The following is a 15,829-nucleotide window of genomic DNA, read 5'->3' as shown; positions in this document are numbered from 1 at the left end:
TAAAAATTTTTACTTTAATTTATCTAAACTACGTAATACATTTTTTTATCATTAATTAAAAAAAACAAACTAAAATTCTATGTTTTAGAATACATCATTCATAAATATTATTAACAGTCAAAGAAATTATTTTTACTATATGACAATGTTATTTGTTTAAATTCACACTTCATGCATTTTTATACACATTTAATTATTTTTGATTTAATTATTTTAAAATTTGAAATAAAATTTCATTAATAATTTTTCTAATTTATTAAACAAAATATTTTTGTACTTGTAATTTTTTTTTTCTTTAATTTTAAAATATTTGTAATTTATAAAAAATATTCACTTTTAAAAAAAAATTTTTTTTTTATACTGTAATGATTTCATCATAAGCATAATATTATAATAATTAATATTATACTTATTATTTAAAATTTTTTTGTTAATTATTTATTTGTTAACAATTTTTACTCATAAAAATTCTTTTTATATTTTTTAAAATTTACGTAATTATACATATTGCCATTAAATATATAGTTATCCAAAAAAAAAAATTTTATATTTTAATTTTTACTCATTATCATTTATAAGATAATAAAATTATGCATTTTTTTCTTTAAATTATATTAATTATTTTAAAAGTTATGAAAAAAAAAAATAAGATCAATAATGTTATGAAGTAATGTTTAAAGAAAATAAAATAGAGGAAGAAAATTTTTAAAAGTTTTTTTATTATTAAAATTATCACATGAATAATCATTCCTAGTATAAATTATTTTTAAAAAAATATAAATCATTTTTTAATTGAAAATAAAGTTGAAAAAAAAAACTAATAATATTTTTTTTTATGTGATATTGCTAAACTTTCCAACTATTATGATATTATTAAAGAAATTTTTTTTTTTAAAATTAAAACAATAAAATATATGAAAGTTTGCTTTTTTTTTTTAAAAATAAAAACAAAATGATTTTATTGTATTGGAATGTTAAAATGTTATTTTAGTTATTGGTTGTAAATTATAAGAAAATTATATACTCATTTTTTTTTAATATTAAATAAACCCAAAAATAGATAAGCTTATGATGTCAACTACTACATCTCATACAATTTATAATTTTTGTTCATTTAAAATATATTATTTGTGGTATTAGGATAAGTTATTTTATACGTGAAAAATAAAAATTATATCTTTAGACTAAAAAAAAATTATTTTAATTAATTTTTTAAATAATTTTTTTTATTCTATTAAATTAATTACAATGTTTGAAATTATTTGTTTGTAGGAAATACTAAATATTACACATTGTTTTACACTAATAATTTTTGAAATATATTTGGTATTATTTAACGATGTTAATTTATAATGTAATATTGACAAGTATTGACGTGACGTTACTTTTAATTTCTGTAACTGTATATGTTTTCATATGTTGTCAATTAATTAAAAGAGATCCTGATTTTCCAATAAAATTCTATGGAATTCTAATTATTAATAATACTTTTGAATTTGTATTTATTTTTGTTGAATATTTTATTGTTCGTTTACCATTTTTAAACTTTTTAAATGATTGGTATAGTTCATTAAAAGTATTTCCTGGTATAATTTATGGTTTATCAGTATACCTTCCTTGTGTTATTGGATTTGGACATTTAACACAAGTTATCAATAGATTTATTATAATAAAATTTCCTTTTTCATTTGAAAAAATATTTAATAAATGGCTAGTTGGATTTTTATTTCTTTTACAATTTTTTTTTCCATTTATAATTTTGGTATGGTGCTGGAGTGAGACTGGTTCAGTAACTGTTCTAGAAGACAAATCAGCAACATATCTTGAATTAAAAGACTTTAACAAACAATATAAATCAATTATTTTTGGTATTTGTTCAATTATGATATCATGTACTGCTTGTTGTTTTTTTGGAATATGGAGTTTTATATTAGTGGTAAAAATGAGAAATGGAAAAAATGCCTCACAATTACGAAGAGAAATAAATTTATTTGTATTTGTTAGCTTTGAAATTTTATCCCAAATATTGTTAATTATCGTTGCTATTTTTCAAGTTATTTCAGGATCAATTAGTTATAATGAACAAATATATTTTGTAACTTTACATGTATATCCATTTAGTGAAGATCTTTTATGTCTTATAAATGGTCTTATTTTATTAATAACATGTAAAACAGTTAGAAGTAAGTATTTTCAATTTTATGGTAATATATTAGCATGCCAAAAATGTGTTTTTATAAAGTCAACATTTACGAGGAAACTTAGTTCGAATCGAATAAACGCTGCTTTATCAAACAATAATAATTTTTAATTTTTTTTTCTTAATTTTATTTACTTTTTTTATCTTATATACCTTGTTTGTATATTTTAATAAAAATTATTACAATAATAATTCAATGGTAAAATAAATTAACATTATATAAATTAATTTATTATATTATAACTAATTTTTTTTTATATAATTATGGATGAAAAAAAAGTAACAAAAGTATGAGAAAAATAACAGAAATAAAAAATTATAAATTAGTGTTAAAAAGTTTTTTATTTTTTTTTTCATTTAATTACTAGATTATAATAAAGTTATATTAATTATTAATATTTGTGTACTAATTACTATATTTGTTAAATACTTATATACTTTTTTCTTTAACTTTAAAAAAACTTTTTACAAAATTGATTATATCTTTATAATTAATAATTTTACAAAAATTTATAAAAAATGATAATTAAATTTACAAACTTAATTTATTTTTTAAAACAACAAATTAAGAACATAAAATACAAGTTAACAACTACTATGTATGAAAAGAACTTATTGGTAAACTTTAACAATCATTGACTTTTTATTTACCATATAATAAAATTTTTATTTAAAAAAATATATTTAAATAATCTATATAGCAATTTAATGAAATATATAAATTTAATAAAATATAAAATATTAATAAAAATAATAAAATTTTATAAATTAAAAATCTTTGATTTTTTAAAGAATGTTGTTTTCTAGCAAAATTTAATTCTATAATATATTCTTTGATACCATCACAATATAAATATAATTCTTTTTTAATGTAAACATCTTTTTGATTTATAAAATTATTTTTTTATCATACTTTACAATAAAGTATTATTTTTAATTTTAAACAAAAGGCATTAAAAGTACTAGAGCACTTGTATTATATTAATGTATTAAATTTTATTTATAAAGAAATGCCAAATCATAAATTTTGTTTGAAGAAAATATTTTTAATTTATTTAACTCTTGGCTATTTTATTATTTAAAATAATTTTTTTTTATACTTTAATGTGATAATAAAAGATAATATATAAAGAGTTAAAAGTAAGAAAGATATTCATTGATATATTTTTAATATTTTATTTAATAATGAAACAATTTATATTATTAATTTTTTGGACATTTTTAATAACACTATCTATTTCTTATAAATTAAAGGAACCAAATGATAAAACAATAGTAGAAAATAGTGAAGAAGAAACATGTGAACTTAATCTCAAAGTGGCACCATAGAAATATTTGAAAATTTTATTCAAAATAATGTCTTCAAGATGTATTTGAATTGATTATAATTTATATGAAAACTATTCTATTAAAATGTTTATTTTTGTTATTAAAATTTTATGTTATTAAATTTTTTTTTAAATTTATTAATAACATTAGTAAATAATCTTGAAGCAATAAAAAAGTTTTGTTTTAAAATTGTTTTTAATAATAAATATAGGTGATAATATTTATTTATAAGTAGATAACTATTTTTTAATAATGCCAATAATCAATTTATAATATATTATGGTGATATAATATAAATAATTGTGACCTTGCATGATTGGGATAAAAGATTTTTTTAATCATATAAAAATCTACTTAATTTAAAAAGGTAATTGAAGCCTTAAAACTACAATAATTACTAACTGTTATTAAATTATACTAGTTATAAATCCTAGGATTATATAACTTTTTCTGATATTTTATTATTATACTAGATATAAAAATTAGAAAAAAAAATCTATTACTTTAATTAATAATATTCGATTTAATGGTAGATATTTCAAAATGTATCACTTTTTATTATTAAAAAAAAATTAAATTTACGAATTACACAATTATTCTTTTGATTTTAAATCAATTTCAAATATAGAATCATTTACCAAACTAATAGTATATATGACATAATACTATCAAATATTATATAATAATTTTATTCTGTTTTTAATTTTTTTTTATAATGTTTGTTGGTAGAAATAAGATATAAAATATTTTGATAAATAATATTTTTTAAGATTATTATGTTTTCAATGTTACTTATTACATTTTTTAATTTACAAAATTTTTTATTTATATATTACAATTATGGAATCTTTTTAAAAATAAATTAATTTTAAAAAAAGAAAAAAAAAGGATGATGATAATTGAGAGATTATTATACATACTTTCATTCATACATTTTTGTTTTTAAAATTCTTGAAATCGTAACAAAGTTTATAATTTTCATTTAGTATTACTAATAAAATTGTTTAATAAAAAAAATATAAGTATTAAAAATATTTTAATATAAAATTATAATTATAAACAATAAAAAAAAAGATTTTTGAAATAAAACTGTTATTTTTCTTAATTATTACTAACTTTTTACTTAATAAATAGAAGTAAAAAACTCAGTTATTAAAATTAAATAAAATTATTATCTATAACTATTTTGTTTTTTACACTAAAAAATATTTTTAATAAAATAACCGTTTATAAATATTTTTTTTTATAACTTTAAGAAGATGAACATTTAATTTCTAGTCAATTTAAAATTAATTTTTAAATATTAACAACTCATGTTTTATTATTACAAAATTTTTTTTCAAACATATCGTTTTTGTTTTAATAAAATTTAATTTTTAATTATATATATGTGTATTTTAATAAAATAAATTTATATATAATACAAAATTAAGTTAAGATATTGATAAACATATTATTAAAATATCATTAAAATATTAAATAAAAATGTTACGAAAATTTAATTGTTCAACAAATTATGTCAATGTATTTAGGTTTAAAATAAAAATAATTATATTTACAAAAATAAAATTTGAAAAAAAAGTAATTATTTTCTATAATTTTTTTTAATATAAATTTTTTTTAAATATAAAAGTTTTTTTTTCTATTTATTTCCTTAAAAAATCAATTTCTAGAAATTGGACATTTTATCAGCTATAGGTATACAGTTATCTATAATCAAGTATCATAAATATTTTACTTTATTAGTCATAAATATTAGTACATATATATAATGATTAATAAAATCATACATTTTTTTTAGATTATAACTAAAATATTTACTAATTGAAGCTTAAATTATGTTTTATATAAAATTTTTAAAAATATGTTATACTTTTTTTTTTGTTTTATTTAAAATGATTTTAAAAAAAAAATATTTATATTTATATTACTAAACAATATAGATTTTTTCTATAGAAAATATTCTATTAATCTTTATATAAGAACTTTACAATAGATCATAAATAATATAATATTTACTTTTATTGATACTTTTTTGTATTTGTATATATGTTATATAGGGTAAATTAAATGTTTAAAATTTATATATTTACAAAAATTTTTAAATCAATTATAACTTTATATTGTTAAATTATAGTATATTAAAATTAAATGCAAAGATTATACTATATTCTTATATTATCAACTATATTTTGTACAATTTTATACATGCTATCTTCAAATAATTTTTCAATAACTAAATATGTTGTTAAATTAAAAGATACAAAATATCTTGAAAGAAAAAGAATTTTAATGTATACAAATTATTTTAAACATACTGATACTAAACTATTTAATAATTGTGAACCTATTAATTGTGAATTTACTTATGATAAAAAATTATTTTCAATGTCTGATGCAGTTGTATTTCATTTTGCTGATATAATTCCTAATGATATTCCAACTAGAGCATTTCCATCACAAAAATTTGTTTATTTTTCATTAGAAGCACCATTTTCTACAGAATTTAGATTTGCACCAAAAAATTTTTTTAATTGGATTATGTCTTATAATAATAAGTCAGATATTACTTTTGAATATGGAAGTAAATGGATAAAAAATAATAGTACACATATGAAATTAAATTATACCTATGATGAAATAATTCTTAAAAAATTATATAAAGGAATTATTGGTTATATTTCAAATTGTAATTCAAATTCAGTTCGAGAAAAATATATTGAAAAATTAAAACAATATATTCAGGTAAATGTTTATGGAAATTGTCAAGTTAATCCTATAACAAATGTAACATGTAATGTTACAGATTATGAATGTGAAAAAGAATTTATTAATAGTTATTATTTTTTCTTTGCATTAGAAAATGCCATCTGTAATAATTATATAACAGAAAAATATTGGAAAAGATTTACTTTTGATTCAATTCCTATTGTTATAAAAAGAAAAATTTATACAGATGTTGGTATTCCAAATTCTTCATTTATAGCAATTGATGACTTTAATTCTAGTAAAGAAATGGGTGATTATTTAAATTATTTAATAAATAATCCACTTGAATACTTAAAATATTTTAATTATAGAACTGAAAATATAACAGTTATACCACAATCTGAGTATGATTTAATGAATGGTATTTGTAATTTATGTACTAAAGTCCGCCAAAACAATGATGATAAAAAGATTATTGAGGATGTTAATTCTATATATTTAGATATAAATAATTGTATTCCAAAAAGTGTTATGTATAATTTTGCAAATAATTGGTAAATATTTTTTTATTTATTTTATGTATTTATATGTTTTTAACTTGGAATTCATAATTGTTAATAAAATAAAAATTTGTTATAGTATTAATCATTATGAAAAAAAAAACTTAAATAATTATAAGTTAATATTTGGAAATGTTTTTAAATTATAATAATATTTATCAAAAATAATAACATAAATCATTTAACCATCATGATTATTTAAAAAAAAAAAGAATTTTAAAAACGTTAAATTTATAAAAACTATTTTTTGACTAAACGTTATCAGAAGGTGGTTGTTGATTTACCATGTTAATTGGAAAAAATTGTCCTATTTCATTTTTAACACTTTCATCTGTAATTTTAGCAGCTATTTCAGAAAGTTTTTGAGGTATTTGACTTAAAGGAATATCTTGATTTTCAATAACATTTAATAACTCTTGAAAATATGGTTTTGAATTTTCTGTTAAACTATCCATTGTACCAGTCAAATTTGCTCTTAATTCTGTTTCTATTACTGCTGCCTTAGCTTTGGCTTCCTCATATACTTGCTAAAATTTAATTTAAAAAATATTTATCTATTGTTTTTACTTACTTTTACTTCATCACTTTGATTAGTAATTAATTCATCTATTTTTTGTTTAATAGAATTAACACTCAAACTTTTATTTGTTATTATATTTTTATATTCTGATTTAGCTTCATCAGTTGCATTGATCAAGAAAAAAGGAATTGAATCAGATAAGTTGACACCATCATACTCTCCAATATTTTCCTGAGCAAACACAACACAAATAATGCAAATAGAAATAAAATACAATATTGTCTTCATTAGTATAAAATATTTTCAAAATTTATAACTATTTTTAATGTTTATAAATATTGCTTTTTATATACCATTATAAATATTATTAATAGGTAAAATAGATAATCTATATCAGATTAAAAATTATTAGGTTTTTAATTATTTGAAAAATTGTTTTATTTAATACTAGATAAAAACTTTATATCATTAATAGACAATTATTTATTGTTAAATACTCAGATTAAATTTTTTTTTTTAAAATCTTTCGTTATTATATAATATTATATATTATCAATTTATCAAAAAAAAACAAAAAAATTTTTTTTTAATTAATTGTCTTTTGAAATAAAATTTGAAGTACAAATATTTTTAATTGATACAATGATATATTGTCTAATGATATAAATTTTAAAAATATTATTAAATGAAATTACTTGACAACGTATTTTATTATTCTTTTATTGTTCTTGATGTTTATTTACAGCATTTTGAGTAAAATAAATTTTATAATAAATAACTAAAAAAAAAATAATATTTTAATTATTTGTATATTTAATTACCTATAAATAAAAGAAAAAGAAAAGGAAATGCAATTCTAGATACAAGATCTACTTTTTTTGATACATCTGATTTTAAAAATGTTATTTTTGCAGTTTTAACTTTTTTAAAAATTTTTTCAAATACATTTTCTGTTGATACAACAGCTAAATCTAAATTTAAACTTGGAGTATTTTGTATTTCATTGATAAAATTAAATGTCATATCATCTAAATTTATTTGATATTGATTTTCTAATTGCTTTGAATAGTTTATATTTTCTAAAGGATATTGTGTACATGGTAGTTTTAAATTATCATTATTACTAACTAAAATATTTTCTTTATTTTTTATCAATGGTATCCTTCTGGCCTTTTCTTTTCTTAAAATTTCAAGTCGAGCATAATAATTAACTAAAGCATATTCTAAAAGGGCACCAAAAATAAAAAATAAGCATACACCAATCCAAATATCAACAGCTTTTATATAAGAAACAGGAGGTAGTTTAGCATTGGCACCTGATGCCTGTGTCGTCATTGTAAGAAAAGTTGTTGCTCCTAAAAATATTCTTGCTGGTACACAATCCTTTAAAAAAAAAAGTTTTTAATTAGATAAGAAAAATTTAAATATTCTTACTTTATCCAACCAAAAACTAACCCAGGATACAACTACTATCATACAACATGGAATATAAAGTTGTATTAAGTAATAACTATACTCTCTACGAAGTAATAATTTAGTACGTAAACATGAATATTCTCCTAAAAAAAAAACTTTTTATTAAATTTTATATTAGTTTAAAAAAATAATTACCTGTATTTGTTTTAGATGTACAATAGTCAGTCTGAACATCATATAATTCAAAAGAAGGTAAACTTTTTTCTAGACCAGCTTTTTTTTGTATAGGATTACTATCTTTCCATTCATATTTTATATCATCTGTTGTATATGCATCTAAAAAAAAATATCATTTTAACTTCTATTTTTTTTTCTAAAAAACTTACAACTAGCAATATCAAGATAACAAACTTGTTTATCAACAGGATAATTATGAAGTTTCATTAAACAACTAAACACCATACTTAATCTTACACTATATAATATTTCACCATTTGGATAAATACGCATAAAAACATTTGGTTTATCTACAAGATGCCTTCTTGCCTCTTTTTCATTAAAAAATGAATCAGGAGTCCATATACGTTGACTATCCTCATTTTCTTCATTTATTAATATTAAAAATGGTGGGATTTGTGTATTTTCATCAGCTAATTTTTCATATGCCAATCTTTCATCTATCCATTGTTCACGAAATGTAAATTGTGTTGAGTATTCCATATTAACATCATCTATTTTTGAAATTGATCGTAAGTAAATGTTAACAGTAACATCTACAGGTCCTCCAGTATCTAAAATTAAAAAAAAGAAATTATATTAATTATTTAAATTTATATTAACAAACCAGGCCAACTATTATTTGTTCCACGAGGTCTAACTCTTGTATCATAATCTTTTAATATGTATGAAATAACTTCCTGTTCTTCTAATCGTTTCTTTATACAATCAGTAAAATTTAGGTAAAATAGAAAAATAATTAAATATAGTAAATATATTTTTTTATGATAATTTACCATTCTTTTAAATATATAGTTTTAAATTTTAAATATTAATTTTAAAAAGTTAAAATTGATTCAGGATAAAGTTTATTATTAGTAATATAATAATATATGTTTCGTTATAACAAAATCTTAAAGAGTTAAAATTATTAAACAATCTAAGTAAGCATTTATATTTTTACATCTTTTATAATAGTTATATCTCATATGCCACAACCAACTCAAGAAAAGATAATTTACTTTAACCATAATCCAATGTAGTAAAATATTGAGTAAAATCTCTGTTTAGTTATATATGGAAAAAAAAAGAATATTGTTTGCTATTACTTGATTATTTGAAATAATTTGATAACTTAATTAAATTTGAATAAGAGAATATGTTACTTTAAAGTTTTTGGAAAGTTTTTGCTATATTTATTATCCAGTAATATATTTTAAAAATTGTAAATAACTATTTTATGTAAACTTTTTCTTTTACATTAATCAAAACAAATGTGTGTAATTTATTGTATGTAAAAAAGTTTTTTTTTTATTAAAATAAACATATATAGAAAAAAAATATTTATTTGAGTTAAAAATGTTATTTTAAGTTACGAAAAAAAAGTTTTTTAATTTAATAATAGTTATATATATTGAAATATTTACAATTTATTATAAAATAAAAAAAATTTATCAATTTTTTATAATTATAAATAAACTTTTATAAATATAACAAAACTAAATATTATACAATATGTTAATATTATCATAAATATCATTTTAAAAAGTTTTTTTTATTAATAAACTATTTATATTCATTGATGTTACTCCAAATATCATGATAAATTTGAAATTATTTCATAAATATTTAGATAAATATACCAAGCTTCTCTTTTTTTTGAAACTAACTTTGTTAATATCTTAAAAGTATTTATATTTGTGGATTTTATTGTACTTGACAATTTATCTTATTTAATTTTTCATTTTATTAATTTAATTTTATTATAGGTACTTCAATATGTCTATATTTTCATATTTATACATTTATAAAAAACTTTTATTAAAATTTATTATACCATATAATTAATTAGTATCATAATAAATTATTAATATTTTTATTATTTGTTATTATTATATTTATCTTAAATACTGTAGATACTAAATTGATAAAATTTGAATTTTTTTTAAAAAATGCTATTTATAGAAAAACATAAAACTTAATTATTCTTGAAAATCAGATATTTTAAATGTTATTTACTAAGATAAAACATTTATAAAATTTTTCAAATATGAAAGATTATTAAAAAGAAAGCTCTAGAAGCAAAATTTTTTTTTAATTTTATTCTCCTTCTTGAATGATAGTTCCATCTTAATGAGACTGTAAAAAAATATACTTCTTTATTATTAAAAAAATTGCGTTGGCATGAGTAAACAATAAATAAATGATTTTATATATTATGTAAAAAAAAGTTATTTTTAATAATTTAAGTACAAGTTTGTAACTTAATTGCATGGTAAATGTTGAAATTTATAATTCATAACTAGACAAGTTAATTGCTTGTCTGGGTTTTATATGAAAACAATAATTGACAGGAAGGAATACAAAATTAATGAAAAATATTGAAATAATAAATGATAATTCTACTAAATTTGATCTACCTTTTTTCATCAGTTGTACTTTGTGATTTTAATAAAATTATCTATTAAAAATCTTTTTTTAATCTTTTAATATAAAATTAAACGGAAATTATACTAAGAATGGTAAAATTTTATAAGTGAAACTTAATTTTCTATTTTCATCTTAAATTAATAAAATTACATTTTTCTTAATACCACACTAATAATATTTTTACATTTTTTTAAAATAAATATTATTATAAAATAAAGTATGATATTTAAAAATTAATTTTAATAATAATATTTTACATAGAAAAAATTATGATGCCATCAAATATTGAGTATTAAATAGATTTGATAAATAATTTTCTTTATTTATCCGCATTTAAAGTTTTAGCATAATAATTCATTTCTCTAGCTTTATCTATTTCATTTTAAAATAATTGAAAATTCAAAAATTATAATTAATTATATAGTTCTAACAAATAAGTAGCTTTTTGATGGTCCCGCCCACAAAATAAAAGAATAAACAATAATCATATAAAAAGTAATAAAAATGCAATATTTTGTAACTTTTAAATTACAATTTTTACATTAATATATGCTATGATGTATAATAATACCTTTGATGAAGAATTTTTTGGAACTTCACTTACAAGTACTATTAAATCACTTGAATTTAAAGATACTGCTAATGGTACAATATTCTTAAGTTTTTGTATGATAATAATTGTATTTTTTGGATTTTTTGGAAATGGATTAATTGTTTATGCTTTTATAAGAGATGGTCATTTAAGAAAAAAAAATTTTTTACTTATTGTCATATCAACATTATATGCTTTTGGTAGTCTTTTCTTTACATTAGATATTTATCATTTATATAACAATAAAGTAATGGAAGATCCAAGTTAGTTTATGATAAAAAAAAATATTATAATTTTTTTTTAGTTTGTACTATTCATGCATTTGCTATTTCAACATTAAGTGTTGGAGGAATTCATCAATTATCAGTTATGTCTTTGGAACGTTATGTTGGTGTTAATCATCCTTTTATTTTAATGAAATTACCATTACGTACAAAAGTTCTTTTTGCAACTGGAGCTTTTGTTTGGACACTCTTAACAACAACACCACCTTTATTTGGTTGGTCTAGATATAAAGTTTTAGATGATAGTCTTCATTATTGTGTTTTTGATTATTTATCAAAAGAAAAATCAACACAAAAATATATAATGTATTTATTTTTTAATGGATACATTTTACCTCTATCAATAATTGGATTTTCAAATTATAAAATTTTTTTAGCGGCTAAAGGTTTAGTTACTTCAAGAAAAACTGATGTATATCATAAACGCCTCCGTTCAATTCCTTCATCATCAACTTTTCTTAGTGATAGTGAGACAGATTCAAATTTACAAAAATTGGCAAAAATATGTGAATCAACTGGTTTGTATGATTCTGAAACTCAACAATCGCTTTCAGTTTATGATAAACAACAACGAAAATGTGCTACAGTAATTTTTTTTTGTGTTGGTTCATTTATAATATCCTGGACACCTTATGCATTTACATCAATTGTATGGAATATAATTTTTAATTATAAATTAAATCCAACATTTGTTTTACTTACTGCTATTGCAGCTAAAATGTTTGTCATATGGAATCCAATAATATATGGATTTATGGATAAATCATTTCAAAGAGAATGTGAAAAAATATTATTTAAAAAGTTTAACTATTGGTTGGAGTAAATTTAGTTCAAATTTTATTTTCCTTAATAATCTTAATGAAATTTGATAATTTTTTTTTAAAATCTCTATAAAAAAAACTTAATTTTAAAAAAAATTTTTATCATTTTATAAATATGTTTACGATGTTTAGGCCAATTTTTTGTAATACCATCTTTTATGGGGCATTATACAAATAGGAAAAACAGACGTTGGAGAATATAAAAAGTAGAAGAAAAGAATTGTGGATCACTCTGAAATAGGATAATGTTGTTTTGATTGAATGAAACTTATACACATTTTTGTTTGTTTTTACTATTATTACATTTAATAAACTTTTTAATTATAAATTTTTTTCTTATATTAGAAAAAGAAGATATTCTTGTGACTCAAAACTATAAAAACTACCATAAAAAGTTATAAGAAACACAATGATTTACTTTTAATAAAAATCAGTATTTAAATTAAAAAAAAACTTCATTATACTTTTATTTTGTTACAAATTTAAATAAATAAACATTTTCATATTCAAATTATTAAATTAAAAACAATTACTTTTTATTTTTAAAACATGCTTTATCAAAAAAATTGTTTTAAAATAATTGCTCAAATACATATATAATATTTTATTCTAACATATTTTAATTTAAAAAAGTAGTTAAAATAAATTACATATTTGGTAATAATGTTTCTATAAATAATAACAAAAAGAAAAAATATTTTATAAAAACATATTAATAATTATTATATAAATATATTTTTTTGATACATTAATATGTAGCTTTTCTTGTCATAAAATATTTATAAGTATTATTTAATCCATTAATTTTTTTTCTATAAAATCTTTTAATTCACTAGTTTTAAATAAAAATAATGAAATACGGATATGTAGATAAAGATCTTTAAATATATATATATATATCAATATTTAAGAATATTAATTTACATATTTTTAGTTGATATATATATAAATTAAAATACTTAATGTAAATATATATTATTGTAACTTTTTGAAAACATCTTAAAGATGAAATGAAACATTTTTAAATTATGATACAAAAATTTGTTTTTATGACTCTAGCAAGAAACAATACAAAAATAAAATAATTAAAGTTGTTTTTTGCTCAAAACATTTTTTTAATAATTTGTTAGATAAAAAAAAAACATTTTTTCTTTAATTTTTTTTTCTTAATTTTGTGAAAAAAAATTTGTATGATTTTTAAAAAAAAAACTATAACTTTTATTTTATATAAAATGTAAATGATAAATAATGTTTTAGGTAATTATTGTAAAGAATAAAATAACTTTTTAAACTATATTTTATTGTAAATTTATAATAAATTTTACTTTAAATATTAAATATTTAAGTTGAGAGAAAAACTTATTTTATTTAAAATATATAAAAATGTTATTAAAATAAGATAATTTATATAGTTTGTTGTAAATTATTAATGTTTAGTTTAAATAAATTTTTTAACATAAAAATTAATATGTAAAGTTAAAAAGTATACCTTATAAAATATTTTTACTTAAAAATAATGTTTTATATGTTACAAAAATGTTCTTACTTCAAACATCATAAATGTTATTTATAATAGAATGGTTAACTTTACTATAAATATTATGTTATATAAAGTAATCCTTGAAAATGATTTATTTACAATACTTTTTTTCGTTATCATAAATATAATCTGGTAAAATTAACTTTTAAATATAACAAGGTTATCTAATTAATCAATTGTAAATGTCTTTTTAAAGGACTGGATATATAAAAAGATGTTCATTAATTATAAAATAATATTTTAAAAATGATTGCTATATCTGAAAATGTAGAAAAATGGTGTGTTGAAAATGAAAAAAATTTTAAACCACCTGTTTGTAACAAATGTATGTTTGATAAGTATTTAAAAGTTTTTTTTGTTGGTGGACCAAATCAAAGAAAAGATTATCATATTGAGGAAGGTGAAGAGGTAAGTTTAACTTTTATGTAATAATTTTTATTTTTTAAGTTTTTTTATCAAATGAAAGGTGATATGGTTTTAAAACTTATTTTAAATGGAAAACCATATGATTTAGTTATACCAGAAGGTCATATTTTTATGTTACCTGCTAAAATGGAACATTCACCACAACGATTTGAAAATACTTTAGGTATGGTTATTGAAAGAGAACGTTTAGAAACAGAATTTGATTGTGTTCGTTATTTCACGTCAGATGAGTGTGATAGTATTCTTTTTGAAAGATGGTTTCATCTAAAAGATGTAGTAAAAGACTTACCTCCTATCATTAAAGAATTCATGGAATCAGAGGAGAAAAAAAATATGAAAGTTGGAGAAAAATCTTTTTTATGTCAACCCAAATATAATGTTGTTTGTCAAGATATTGAGAAACCACAAAATATTTTTCAACTAATAAAAAAATATGAAAATGATTTAGAAAATGGAAAAGAAATTGTTCTTTTTGGTAAACCAAAATATAGAAGCATTGTCAAATTGTATGGCAAAGGCAGACATAACACAAAACATAACCACGCAAAAGAATTATTTATTTACGTTTTATGTGGAAAAGCTATTATTGACAGTAAAGAATACCACAAAAATGATGCTATAAGAATAATAAACGAGACAACTACGACATTTGATCTAACTACATCATCAGTTGTACTAACTCTTATGATGTAAATAAATTAACTTTATACAATTTGTTTTTTTTTTTTTAAATTTGGATTTATAAAATTACATTTTTTTTTATCATCTTACTAAAAATTATTTTTA

The 15,829-nt window shown here is 17.9% G+C and overlaps 6 protein-coding genes across 6 annotated transcripts; 4 read left to right on the top strand and 2 right to left on the bottom strand.

Moving 5' to 3' along the window:
• Window positions 1-1,339: 1,339 nt before the first annotated feature.
• SRAE_2000377100 (7TM GPCR, serpentine receptor class v (Srv) family-containing protein) lies at window positions 1,340-2,311 on the top strand (the record flags this gene model as incomplete). Its single annotated transcript, XM_024655003.1, has 1 exon — window positions 1,340-2,311. One exon carries the CDS (start codon window positions 1,340-1,342, stop codon window positions 2,309-2,311), a length of 972 nt encoding a protein of 323 aa, XP_024508319.1.
• Window positions 2,312-5,737: 3,426 nt separating this feature from the next.
• SRAE_2000377000 (Alpha-(1,3)-fucosyltransferase C) lies at window positions 5,738-6,796 on the top strand (the record flags this gene model as incomplete). The annotated part of the gene is made up of 1 exon (XM_024655002.1): window positions 5,738-6,796. The coding sequence occupies one exon, from the start codon at window positions 5,738-5,740 to the stop codon at window positions 6,794-6,796; it is 1,059 nt and encodes a 352-aa protein (XP_024508318.1).
• A 253-nt stretch (window positions 6,797-7,049) lies between these two features.
• On the bottom strand, window positions 7,050-7,606 carry SRAE_2000376900 (Domain of unknown function DUF148 domain-containing protein; the record flags this gene model as incomplete). The annotated part of the gene is made up of 2 exons (XM_024655001.1): window positions 7,050-7,325; window positions 7,370-7,606. The coding sequence occupies 2 exons, from the start codon at window positions 7,604-7,606 to the stop codon at window positions 7,050-7,052; spliced, it is 513 nt and encodes a 170-aa protein (XP_024508317.1).
• Window positions 7,607-8,037: 431 nt separating this feature from the next.
• On the bottom strand, window positions 8,038-9,750 carry SRAE_2000376800 (GluClalpha; the record flags this gene model as incomplete). The annotated part of the gene is made up of 6 exons (XM_024655000.1): window positions 8,038-8,096; window positions 8,140-8,701; window positions 8,753-8,877; window positions 8,930-9,070; window positions 9,121-9,525; window positions 9,579-9,750. 6 exons carry the CDS (start codon window positions 9,748-9,750, stop codon window positions 8,038-8,040), a joined length of 1,464 nt encoding a protein of 487 aa, XP_024508316.1.
• Window positions 9,751-11,937: 2,187 nt separating this feature from the next.
• Window positions 11,938-13,079, top strand: SRAE_2000376700 (Melanopsin; the record flags this gene model as incomplete). Its single annotated transcript, XM_024654999.1, has 2 exons — window positions 11,938-12,235; window positions 12,277-13,079. The coding sequence occupies 2 exons, from the start codon at window positions 11,938-11,940 to the stop codon at window positions 13,077-13,079; spliced, it is 1,101 nt and encodes a 366-aa protein (XP_024508315.1).
• Window positions 13,080-14,863: 1,784 nt separating this feature from the next.
• SRAE_2000376600 (3-hydroxyanthranilate 3,4-dioxygenase) lies at window positions 14,864-15,736 on the top strand (the record flags this gene model as incomplete). Its single annotated transcript, XM_024654998.1, has 2 exons — window positions 14,864-15,025; window positions 15,065-15,736. The coding sequence occupies 2 exons, from the start codon at window positions 14,864-14,866 to the stop codon at window positions 15,734-15,736; spliced, it is 834 nt and encodes a 277-aa protein (XP_024508314.1).
• Window positions 15,737-15,829: the final 93 nt, after the last annotated feature.

The sequence above is a fragment of the Strongyloides ratti genome (genome assembly GCF_001040885.1).
Source record: "Strongyloides ratti genome assembly S_ratti_ED321, chromosome : 2".
In the NCBI taxonomy this organism is placed as follows: domain Eukaryota; kingdom Metazoa; phylum Nematoda; class Chromadorea; order Rhabditida; family Strongyloididae; genus Strongyloides; species Strongyloides ratti.
This window is presented reverse-complemented; position numbering and strand designations above follow the sequence as displayed.